The 12,841-nt window shown below is 41.6% G+C and overlaps 2 protein-coding genes across 2 annotated transcripts in view; both read left to right on the forward strand.

Moving 5' to 3' along the window:
• The window catches only part of BCAP29 (B cell receptor associated protein 29), a 920,634-nt gene that overhangs the window by 498,401 nt on the left and 409,392 nt on the right, over nt 1-12,841 (forward strand). The window lies entirely within an intron of this gene.
• SYPL1 (synaptophysin like 1) lies at nt 3,853-12,486 on the forward strand. Its single transcript, XM_083701648.1, has 6 exons — nt 3,853-4,021; nt 4,120-4,191; nt 7,606-7,724; nt 9,110-9,314; nt 10,344-10,532; nt 11,468-12,486. Exons 2-6 carry the CDS (start codon nt 4,123-4,125, stop codon nt 11,594-11,596), a joined length of 711 nt encoding a protein of 236 aa, XP_083557774.1. The 5' UTR covers nt 3,853-4,021; nt 4,120-4,122; the 3' UTR covers nt 11,597-12,486.

Raw genomic sequence — 12,841 nt, forward strand, 5'->3', positions numbered from 1 at the left:
TTATAGAATTGTAGAGTTGGAAGGAACTTCAAAGGCCCTTGAGATATTTGAAGATGGCTATCATATCTACTCCTAGTCTCCTCTTTTCCAGGCTAAACATATCCAACTCCATCAAACACTCCTCATAAGGCTTGGTTTCCAAACTCTGTATGTGCTCTGCACATGTTCCAGCTTGTCAATATCCTTCTTAAATTGTGGCACCCAGAACTGGTCACAGTATTCCAGAATAGAGTGGTACTATACCTTCCCTTGATCTGGACACTATACTTCTGTTGATGCAGCCTAAAATAGAATCATAGAATCATAGAATCATAGAGTTGGAAGAGACCACAAGGGCCATCGAGTCCAACCCCCTGCCAAGCAGGAAACACCATCAGAGCACTCCTGACATATGGTTGTCAAGCCTCTGCTTAAAGACCTCCAAAGAAGGAGACTCCACCACACTCCTTGGCAGCAAATTCCACTGTCGAACAGCTCTCACTGTCAGGAAGTTCTTCCTAATGTTTAGGTGGAATCTTCTTTCTTGTAGTTTGGATCCATTGCTCCGTGTCCGCTTCTCTGGAGCAGCAGAAAACAACCTTTCTCCCTCCTCTGTGTGACATCCTTTTATATATTTGAACATGGCTATCATATCACCCCTTAACCTCCTCTTCTCCAGGCTAAACATGCCCAGCTCCCTTAGCCGTTCCTCATAAGGCATCGTTTCCAGGCCTTTGACCATTTTGGTTTACCTCCTCTGGACATGTTCCAGTTTGTCAGTGTCCTTCTTGAACTGTGGTGCCCAGAACTGGACACAGTACTCCAGGTGAGGTCTGACCAGAGCAGAATACAGTGGCACTATTACTTCCCTTGATCTAGATGCTATACTCCTATTGATGCAGCCCAGAATTGCATTGGCTTTTTTAGCTGCCGCGTCACACTGTTGGCTCATGTCAAGTTTGTGGTCAACCAAGACTCCTAGATCCTTTTCACATGTACTGCTCTCAAGCCAGGTGTCACCCATCTTGTATTTATGCCTCTCATTTTTTTTGCCCAAGTGCAATACTTTACATTTCTCCCTGTTAAAATTCATCTTGTTTGTTTTGGCCCAGTTCTCTAATCTGTCAAGATCATTTTGAAGTGTGATCCTGTCCTCTGGGGTGTTAGCCACCCCTCCCAGTTTGGTGTCATCTGCAAATTTGATCAGGATGCCCTTGAGTCCATCATCCAAGTCGTTGATAAAGATGTTGAATAAGACCGGGCCCAAGACAGAACCCTGTGGCACCCCACTAGTCACTCTTCTCCAGGATGAAGAGGAACCATTGATGAGCACCCTTTGTGTTCGGTCAGTCAGCCAGTTATAGCAATAGCATTAGCTTTTTTTTGCCACTGCATCACTCTGTTGACTCACGTTAAGCTTGAGGTCCACCAAGACCCCTAGATCCTTTTCACATGTACTGATAGTAAGCCATGTGTCCATCTTATTTGTGCAGCTGGTTCTTCCTGCCTAAGTGCAGAACCTGACATTTGTCCCTATTAACATTCATTTTATTAGTTTTGGCCCAGTTCTCCATTCTGTTAAGGTCATATTGAATTCAGCTTCAGTCTTCAGTGGCAATATGTACCCACTCCCAGTTTTGTATCACCTACAAATTTGATACCTTCATCCCTACTCCCTGGGGCCCTGACCACCCACAAAATCCCCCATGAAGGGGCCAGGCACCCACAAAATTTGGCACCAGGGCCATGCACGCTTCATGGCACCCATGGCCCCGGGCACCCACTGTCGCAGGGCCAAGCTGGCATTCCTGTGAGGAAATCTTTCTTCCAAGCACTGTTCAGACCTGCAGACCATGGGCCAGAATATGGGATAATAATAATTTAAAGCAGATTGCCCAGTTGCATCAAGAAGGACAGGGCTAGCAGAAAACAGCATAGCACTGCCAGGAGGAAAGACTGTTGACAGTCACGGGCCATCATACTTATAGAACCTCCCAATTTATCTTTTACAATGTAATTGCAGAAGTTCTAAGAAGACTTATGCCCCAGTTATGAATATGCTGAAATCTGTGTGACGGGGTGAACTCCTGTTGCTCTGTCCCAGCTTCTGCCAACCTAGCAGTTCAAAAGCATACCAGTGCAAGTAGATAAATAGGTACCGCTGCGACGGGAAGGTAAACAGCATTTCCATGCGCTCACAGTGTTCCATTACGCCAGAAGTGGTTTAGCCATCCAGACAAATGCCAGCTCCCTCGGCCTGAAAAGCGAGATGAGCGCCGCACCCTATAGTTGCCTTTGACTGGACTTAACTGTTCCTTTGCTCTTTTTTACCTTTATGTCCAAACAGACCCCAAACCATTACTGTGGATTAGGTCTGCAACAGTAAATAGGAATACTCTGGAGTCAATATAAACTCTTTCCATTCTATCCAAACTTATAAAATCAGAAGAAAAAGAAAATGATAGCCTTCCTGGTTAATCCAATAGGCCATTTAAAGGATAACCATCCTCTGCTAACATTGGCCTCAGAGAAGTTACCTATAGCTTATTATTAAGCCATAGCATCAGGCAGTCAAAAGTATGTTGCTCCAAGGGAAGACTAAAAAGCTTTTCTTGAATTGTCCTATTGCTGCAGCTATACCTCCCACATATAACTGGCTCTGAAAGCAAACTGGTAGAAATTAGACTGGAAAGGACTGTGGAATTGGTTTAGCTCAGGGGTCAGCAAACCTTTTCAGCAGGGGGCTGGTCCACTGTCCCTCAGACCTTGTGGGAGGCCAGACTATATTTTTTTTGGGAGGAGGAATGAACGAATTCCTATGCCCCACAAATAACCCAGATGTGCATTTTACATAAAAGGACACATTCTACTCGTGTAAAAACACCAGGCAGGCCTCACAAATAACCCAGAGATGCATTTTAAACAAACGGACACATTCTACTTATGTAAAAGCACGCTGATTCCCAGACCGTCCAAGGGGGCCAGATTGAGAAGGCGATTGGGCCGGATCTGGCCCCCGGGCTTTAGTTTGCCTACCCATGGTTTAACTTAAGGATGACCAACTTTTTGGCATGAGTGTTCCTCTACCTTTAACTGCTGCACTGGGAATCTCAGCAGGTGTAGCCTGATGTTTCATTGTGCTACGAGCATTTGAAAGAAACTCTGCTGAAAATAAAGTTGCAGGGACCCTAATCTTCCTTCTCTCTCTTTATATCTATTCCTTTCCAGAACAAAAGCACCAACTGTTGGAAGACCACAACTGTTCTCTCTTTATTTTCCGAAATAGTTGATTTTTTTTCTCATAGCGTGGTCATCTTTAACCTTGCAAGACAGTTAAATTGGAAACTACTCCCAAGAAAGAAAGAAAGAAAGAAAGAAAGAAAGAAAGAAAGGCATTCTTGAAGGAAGGAGCAAGACGGGTCCTTCTTGGAGTGACCACCTCTTTCAAAGGGGGAGGGGAAATGGCCATTGCCAATTTGCAGGCAGACCTTGACTTTAATTATCACTTAAAATATTAACATTTAAAACGGACTTTTTTGAATATTTTTATGAAAACCACTAAGCCTCCCTGTCTCTGTTTAAAAAATACTGGCTGTTGCATAAGATTAAGGCAGAAACGAGCATGCCAGGCTTTCCTCAAGGCTTCAGACCAGCTTGACGACTGCGATTCCCTCGAAACCCAGCTTTTTAGCAAAGGATTGGAAGCAGGCTGTCACTGAACAAGAGGACTTCTTTATGAGAGGGAAGCCTCGGCCTAGGCACTAAAACAGAAAAACAACAACAACCCCACATGGTTTTAAGTGGCGCGTCCTTGCGTTGCATAGAGAAGAGTGCAGGACGCAAACACACCTGAGAGTCTCCCAGGCCCATTGTAAGATGGCAGTTGGGGAAGGAGGAGAAGGCGGTTCCATTGCCTGGGAGATGTGGGCGGAGCTTGAAGAGGCAGCCTATATAAGGGGACGGAGGTCGGGCGCTGGCTGCAGTGAAGCCCTAGAGAGGGAAGGAGGAGTCTTTGGTGGCCAGGCCAGGGGGAGGACGCCAGGTCTGGTCTTACACCTCACATGGTTCTTTTTTGTGCCTTCCACGCACTTCTCTGTCCTAATGTGTTCCCCTTCCTCCTCCTTTTTCTTTCTCTTGCAGAAAATGAGTGATTTTCGCCTGGATCTTAGCCCGCTTAAGGAGCCCCTGGGGTTCATCAAGCTTCTTGAGTGGGTGAGTCTGCTGTTAGGGGGTTCAGGTCATATGGGTCAACCCCCTTGCCTAGACTGTCTTGCAGGGCTGTTTGCTTTGATATGGGGTGGGGGGCTGTGTTGTCTTCTCCTAAAAGGCCTCGAGGGATGGTGGAATAAAAGGGTTTTAGGCTGAGGTTGCAGTGCCATCCTATTTGGAAGCAAGGCCTGTTGGGTTCAAGGAGGTTTACCCCCCAAAATGTGGGGTTAGGCTTGCCTCCGAAGTGGTGAGGCCTAGACTTGCACATGCTTTGGAACTGACTTTTTAAATAGTTGCCTGTCTTGTTAGGCCAGGCATGGCCTAAATCCATCCAGGAGCTGTTTCTAAGCCTGTGTTCCCTTAAAACTCCTGGCCTCTCTGAATCCTGATGTTTGTAATCTCCCAGTAGGTTCCTTTAATACAAAATATTAGATTACTGGAAATAATTTCCATTAAAAATAATAATTCTGCTGCAGTAATGCCTGTGTCCAGTTGCTCCTGCAGCGCTGGTGAAAACCCTGAAAGCCGATGACTTTGAACACTTAATTTGTAAGGAGTAAAATGTCTCTTTAAGCGTTGGGGTCTCTGTGTAATCTCTCAACGGTCATGTTGCACAGGTCTGTTGAGCAAAATTAGTACCATATGTACTACCAAATACCTGTTTTTTTCAGTGAAAACTCGGTGTTTTGTTTAATTCATGTGAAAAACTGCCTTCTATAAAATAAAGTTGGGCTTTTGCATTCAAATGGGAAATCCATTTGAATTTGAGGGGGCTGTTTTAAATATAATGTTGTTGTTGTTGTTTAGTTGTCTTAGTCGAGTTTGACTCTCCCTGACCCCATGAACCAGAACATGCCTTGGAAACTCTTCTCAAAGCTTCTCCTTTTTATGTCCATGGAGTTTTCTTGGCAAAATACTGGAGTGGTTTTCCAGTTCCTTCTCCAGGTGGATCACATTGAGTCTAAACTCTCGGCTATGACCTGGCCCTGCACGGCATAGCTCATTGCTTCTTGGAGTTACCGTATTTTTTCCTCTATAAGACTCACTTTTCCCCTCCTAAAAAGTAAGGGGAAATGTGTGTGCGTCTTATGGAGTGAATGCAGGCTGCGCAGCTATCCCAGAAGGCAGAACAGCAAGAGGGATCGCTGCTTTCACTGCGCAGTGATCCCTCTTGCTGTTCTGGCTTCTGAGATTCAGAATAATTTTTTTCTTGTTTTCCTCCTCCAAAAACTAGGTGCGTCTTGTGGTCTGGTGCGTCTTATAGAGCGAAAAATATGGTATTCAAGCCCCTTCACCACAACAAGGCAGTGATCCATGAAGGGGTTTAAATATAATAGATCTATACAATGCAAGGCAAACAGCCAGTCAGATTTTCTGCATCCTGTTACAAAGTGATGTCGTTCCTTCTGTTTTACAAATACTAATGTTAACACCCGAAAGCATTCTAGACCCAATTATGATTTTTCTGCTGCATCTAGCACACCCAGCCAGCTTTGTAGTGTTGCCAAGTTTGCGTGGCTTGTGCAAAGCCTAGCAGTATAAGAAGTCCCACTGCTCCCAGGTCCTACCATCAACAACAACAACAACAATAATTTTATTATTTATACCCCGCCCATCTGGCTGGGTTTTCCCAGCCACTCTGGGCAGCTTCCAGCAATATATATATATATATATATATATATATATATATATATATATAATGTCAAACATTAAAAGCTTCCCAATACTTCAGATGTCTTCTAAAGGTTGTGTATTGGAAAGTCCAACAGCTGTTTTGCACTTTCAGCTTTCCTGCCAGTAACCTCCTGCTCTAGTTCCGACAGGGTGTTTGGATAGTTTTTTGTCAGATATAGAATTTTGAAATTGAACTGTTGCACATTTCTTTTCTATTTGTCTCTGTGTGTATGCATACACACAAGCTATATTTGTTGTACACGGCAATGATGCATCAAATAAAGCAGTGGTCTCATTTTTGTATAGGACACGTGGCAATAGCCTGAAAAAGAAGCTAATGTGATGGGAATTCATTTTTGTAGTTTGTCAGGCAGCTTGTAAAAAACGTTATTAAAGACCCTACTGCTTTTTTCACTAGGTTAGTGCAAGGTCTTGCAAACCCTTAAGGTTGGCCCTGCTGTAACACCCCAGTATGCCTGTCTCCCCCCCCCCCCCCGCCGACCCTGACCAATTTCCTATATCTAGCCTTAACAGTTTTATGCCATGATGGACTCACCCACTTGTTTCCCTTTGTAGAGTGATACTCTATACCAGGGGTAGCCAACAGGGTGCCCTTCAGAAGTTGGGGACTACAACTCCATCAACCTGCTGATTGGGGGCCTGATGGGAGTTGAATCCAACATCTGGAGGGCCACAGGTTTCCTATCCTTGCCTTAGGCAGCTACTAGTTATGCTTTAAGGGTAAGGCTTGCCTTTGCTTTAGGGCATAGGGGAAAACAAGTAAGCTTTCTAATAGAAGACAAATGCCTAGTTTCCTAAGCAATAAGGTGTATATCTGATAATAATTTGACTGCCTCCAACCCCTTTATAATGAAAGCAACTTGAACATCTTTTGCATGTTACTAAACTGCTTATCGTGCAGCTGATAAAGGAACTGCTTCTGACAGAAACAGGTTTTAAAACGTTTTCCCCATAACTATTTTTAAATTGATTTTTAATTTCAAGTAACAAAACATTCTAGGTGCCATTGCCATTAATAACGATGCCAGCAGCCCTATAAAGAGTAAAGAAACATTCATAACTGTCTATCAAACACCTTCCATATGAACACTCAACAGATTATGCTAATATAAAATTAAATTTATTTTTCCCCCTTTTGATAAACTTGCATGCTTAAGTTTGCTTACAGACATAGACTTTGTTTGGATAAATAGGACAATATTTGGAACAAGTTGGAATTATACAATATTTTGTATAATGCAGGCTGTTAGTATTTACAAATATATTAGGATAATATCAAACTTATGAAATAATGTATGGGGTAGGGTATTTTTTGTATACACATTTTTTTCTCTACACATTTTTTGTGCCTTGTTTTCATTTTCTTTATAATTGAAAGCTTTTCAATAAAATACTAATATCAAAATACTTGTATGCTTCAGTGCACTATACATTTATATTGCTTAGGAACTCTGATAAAAGGAACAAACTTTCAGCATTTTTCAGTGCAGTCCTATATATAAACTGCTCAGAAGTAAGCACCATTGATTTGGCTGAGACTTTCATCCAGATAAGTGCACATAGTGTTTCGACTGTAGCTACACCCACTAAAGCTGTAAATTTGGATGGAATTAATGAGTCAAATTAAGATTGGGTGTAAAGTGTTCCTTACATTTTTTTAAATTTTCCAAATGTATATAAATGTGTATAATAACGCATGTGGTGCATTTTCTCTTTATACAGTTCTTCTCCATGTTTGCATTTGCTACATGTGGAGGCTATAAAGGTGTAACGACGCTTTTAGTATCCTGTAATGGACTTGTAAATGGAACAGTAAGAGCAAGTTTTGCTTATCCTTTCAGGTGAGCCTCTTAAATGGCAAGTGTCTAGTATATTTCTGTATGTAAAGTTTCCTGCCAGTGCTTGATCGTTGGTCACCGTTACCTGATTAGCACTAGGTCAGTCCAGCAATTTATAGTTGATAAATCTTTCCAGCTTTAACTACTTAATATTGCTCTGATAAGGTCTTCTAACAGAGGCTACATCGGTAATTAATGATAGAACATGAACTATACAAATGTACAGGACAAACAACAATCTTGTCTTTCTAAAATTAGGGCAGGGGGAATCACATTACTCATGTCCTGGCACAACATGTGCCTGTTCTACAGATTATTATTTTAAAAAAAAATCTGAATGGAGAATGAATCCTCTATTATAGTGCCATCAGTGGAAAAAGTTTGTTTATCTTTGTTCCTTGCATGGCAGTTGTGTCCAATGTGCATTCTCTCCAGTAATAGCAGAAATGGTCTCAGAATAAAAGTGTCTTCTCAGATATGTAGCATCCGGCCAGGGAAAACCAGTGTATTGGATTGACTCCTACTTCCTTTCATGTCCTATTAAATTTGTTCACTGCTAAGAGACCGTTTTGCTTTATCTAGTGAAATACACCTGCGGCCTCCTCTGTCTGTGCTCTTCTTCCTGTGTGGCTGCTTTTTCTTGAAAAAGAAAAAAGCCAAACATGTATATTTGTTTTTTTAAAAACATGCTTAATGTAACATATAGTTCAGTGCTCAGTTCTAGATAGATTCTGTAGTTAACCTGTTACTTTTCTGCTTCATCTATAGCTGACCTGGATCAAAAACAGGCTTGGGGATGGAAATTTCCATTAATTTTCCATTAATGTCTTTACTCATATGGGCAGACTTGCATAAGATGTAGACTATGAAATACTGGTTTGTCAAAACGTGTTATGCTGCCATCTTTGTTTGGCTTCGTGGCTGCTACTCTTATCACAGTGTCAAGGCCTCAACACATTGCACCCACAGCAGCAAAAAGCAGCTTACACAAAAAGTCAGATGATTCTACTGGTCTTTCTTTGTTTTTTTAATGACTCCTCTCCTATGTTTTAAGCTGTCTTTATTTTACCTGTAAGCTGCCTTGAGTCCCCATGGGGGGGGGGGCAAGGTGGGGTATGCATATATAATAATGATAATCTACTTTAAGCTGTTCTGCTGTGTGCATTTAACTAGCCTTAACTGCTGAGGATGATAGGTATGCAGGCCTAGGAGATTAACACAATGCAGTTCATTATTTTCCAATATACATACCAGTGGAATGGAAATTGATATGTTACCTGACGGTTGTACAGAAAGTGAAGCTTAACAGCCCAGTTGCCTGTGCTCTGTGATGACTGTAGTAGCTAAGACATGCTTCCCTTGATAATTTCTGCCTACTTCTCTTTTAGGCTGAACAAAGTGATCTTTGGTTCGCCAGATCCAACCCGATGCAATGGCACTTGGGGTGAAACCCACCTCGTGGGCAACTTCTCCACCACTGCACAGTTCTTCGTAACTTTTGGGATTTTGATATTCTTGTATTGCATGGCTGCCCTTGTGCTGTATCTTGGTTATATGCACCTGTACCAAAGCGGTGGCATTTTACCAATGATGGTAGGTTGATACTAAGGACAAATCTAAAAAAAAACACCTTGAATTTAAGTTACCAGGTTTAATTCTGTAACTCAGAACTCTGGGTTTTTTTTACTTGTTTGATGTGTAAACTCATCATTCAAAATATGTGGGGGTTCTGTTGTTTTGATTTATTAATTAAGTTGTATGACTACCCCGAAACCCTTGCAGGCACAAACAGCAGTCCAGCCTATTATCACCCTAACTAACAGCATCATGAGCACAAGTCATCGCAAATGTGCAATAAACAGGACATCTGGAGGGGACATCTGTCTCAGGAGCGTGCTGTGGGGATAAAATGGGAGATAGGAAGAACAGTGTGACCACCCTAGGCTACTTGAAGGAAAGACAGGCTATAAATGCAAGAATTGAGGAACAAGTCAGTGTGTTTAGGAGGTGTAATTCCTACTTTGCATAGTATCTATTTGTTGGTGCAGAGAATTTCCCTCAAGTTCTGTGAATGGAGCATGCCTGAATGAACCTGAAAAGTAGTCTTCTATCAGGTGTCCTTCAGATGTTTTTAACCACAACTCCCATCGACCCAGCTATCATTAAAACATCTGGAGGGAACCAGGTTGAGAAAGGCTGCTGCTGAAGAGGTTAAACTTGCATTTTCAACTTCTTGAAATAGAGTACACAACCAGCATCTTTTGAGCTGTGTTTAGCTATCAGTTCTGCATCACTTTTGGGCTCTATGGTTTCTTCTTTGCAAACTGTAAAGGCATCCTCAGTGCTACACCCAAGTGACTTTTTGGATAAAAAGCTGGAGTTGTGGATTTCTCAAGCGGTCTGTATTTTGGCCAAATACTCACTGCTACATAAGGAAAGTGTCTTCCAGAAAATGGTAGCATGCGTGCTAGGAGTGTGGTTGGATGGTTAGATACTTTACAGTAAAATGAACATAGCTGCTAAAATGGAAATGGTTTTATGTCAAGTGATAGTAAATATTGACTACCCCCTCTCAACCCCTTAGACTGAAGCAATTGGTAACTTTGGACTGTCTCATTACAGGATTATGTCTTCACTCTTAGTGCCGTCTTTCTGTGGCTAGTCAGCAGTGCTGCGTGGGCAAAGGCACTTGTTGATATCAAAATATCAACTGGTCCACGCATTATTGAAGAAATATCTGCTTGCAAAATACCAGGAACCTCCTGTTTGTTTGATTCGGTAACCAGCATGGGAAGCCTGAATGTGTCTGTGGTATGTATGTCAGCTTTTGAGCATTCAAGTGCTAGTGTTACGAGCTGAATCTAAGTAGCGTCAGCAGATCAAACGTAAATAACCACCCGAGTCTGTAAACTTGGAGCCAAACTAGGCATAATGCAAGAGATCAGGGAACTAATAACCTTGTATATGTATGCCTTCCAGTCTAAATGCAGCTAGAGATTGTTCCCCACTGGGTCCAGTATTGTAGTATTTAATATTAATGTTTAACTGATATTGCTCAGTGTACTTGCATATGCCCAGACACACAAATGGGAATATAATATTGTAGTAATTGCTGCCTCATCTCTAAACTATGGTCCAAAATACAATGCCCAGAATACTAGTTAGGGTTCCATTTAGAAATTGTATAACTCGTTTTATAACAGCTGCAGTGGTTGTAAGTTTTTTTCCAAACTAAACTCAAGGTACTCACATTGGTATTTAAAGTTTTAAACCATGTAGGCTCCAACAATCTGAAAGACCAACTCCTTCCCTACAGACTTTCTCAGGTGGTAAGATCAGAGCGTGCCTTCTTGATAGTTTCAGCATCCTCAGGAGTGCTGGTGACTGAGGATACAGGATTCTCTGTGGCAACCCCTAAGTTGTGGAACTCCCCAGTTTTTTTATAGTGGGAGTAGACTGCAGTCTCTTGGAAGTTGGACACCCCTGCCCTAGACTTTGACCCTGCAGATGTATCCTCTAGGACCCTATTCTTGTGACTGTCATTTGGTTTAAACTGTTTTTAATGTTGCAATTTGAATGGTTGTGAGCACCTTGAGACGTTGGGGTGGAGGGTGGGTAACAAATCAAATTGGTAACTATTGGGCTACATGATAAAAGTTTTTGAATTGTTAAAAGGAGAAGGCTTTTAGCTGGTTGTATTCAATAGTAATGTAACTATCTGATAACACACATGTCTTAAATTGCAGGTTTTTGGCTTGTTAAATATGGTTCTGTGGGCAGGAAATGCTTGGTTTGTATACAAGGAGACGATTCTGCATAAACCTAACAATGCTTCTCCAGACTCCGGACTTTATCCACCTGCATCAGGAATTTAACTATAACAACAAAAAGCTGCATTCTGTTGACAATAGTTTAAAAACCTTGAAGTTCAATGTACTTTAGCTGTTTTTTAAAAATGGAAATTCACTTCAAAGTACATACTCTGCATAGAAAAATCAGTAAGTTTTGGAAGGGTTGCCTATACTTGATAGAGTATTCATTCAGTCTAACGCACAGACATTCTTGATAAAAATTTGGGCAATCTCTCTGGAAGTAATATTTTGTTAGCGGCATTTGATTTCTACAAAACCTTGCCAGTGTAACTAGTACTCTTCCAAGCCTGTGCTGCACTTCCATTTAACATGCAGTCTGAGGAGCTATAAATAACGTTGCCTATTTTAATGCTCAGAAACAGTAATTCTCAAGCTTAAACAGGTTTCAGTTGCTTGGTTTAAAAGCTTTTCCCCTCCAAATTTGGCACACTTGCATTCCAGCTTTTGGTATAATAGTTTAATTCTTGATTTAGAAGAGAGAGTAAATCTTGGATGACAAAAATACTGAGCCAAATGCTCTAAATCGGCCTTTGCCATCCTGGTTCTCTCCAGATGTTTTGGGCTACAACTGGCTTGGGGTGGCGGGAGTGGTAATCCAAAACTCCTGGCGGGCACCAGGTTGGCAAAGGTTGCTCTGACCACTTGTTAGTCGCCCATGCCCATTTAAAACCAAAGTTTCAACAGTGATAACATGTTTGAAAAGCTGTTGACATGTGCTAAAATGAGAGAGATTCTGTTCTGGAGTATACTAGTTACGCAAACAGTTTTCCCTTTAGGAAGATTGCTCCTAATTCTTAAGTTTGGATGTATAAGCATGGCTACTTCGTTTTGAGGAAACACCTGTGACATGCTTGTATTTTGACTTCAGTTAAATAAATGGAAGTTTCTAGGAATTTTGTTTTGTTGGGAATATTCTTCCTTCTGATTTCTTGTCAGCATTGTTAGACTATTGAAGTTCTTGTCCCAGGGTTATCGGTTTCCTCTTCTGACTGTACAGTGTGTCATTTTTGGGGGGCGGGTGTAGGGGGGGGAGAGAGAAACTTAATTTTGGCAAATTTCTTTAGTGAGGTGCCTTAAAGATGTTTTTGGGTGCGAAAAATTCCAATTTGCTGTTTTTCTTATTGAGAAACATTTAACTTGGTAAGTGTACATTTGATGAAGAAACATTTTGGGAAACCAAAGAATGTCAATTTTACCTCCTGAAAATGCCAGGTAAGTGGAGTGAGGTACTCAGGCTAACGCTGCAGT

This window comes from Podarcis gaigeae (genome assembly GCF_964106915.1).
Source record: "Podarcis gaigeae genome assembly, chromosome: 10".
Lineage (NCBI taxonomy): Eukaryota > Metazoa > Chordata > Lepidosauria > Squamata > Lacertidae > Podarcis > Podarcis gaigeae.

Excerpts from the sequence above, each read along its gene's own strand:
- SYPL1 (XM_083701648.1), top strand. The coding sequence starts at position 4,123 with ATGAGTGATTTTCGCCTGGATCTTAGCCCGCTTAAGGAGCCCCTGGGG. Across the intron at positions 4,192-7,605 it reads TCATCAAGCTTCTTGAGTGG|TTCTTCTCCATGTTTGCATT; the intron begins GTGAGTCTGCTG and ends CTCTTTATACAG. Across the intron at positions 7,725-9,109 it reads AGTTTTGCTTATCCTTTCAG|GCTGAACAAAGTGATCTTTG; the intron begins GTGAGCCTCTTA and ends CTTCTCTTTTAG.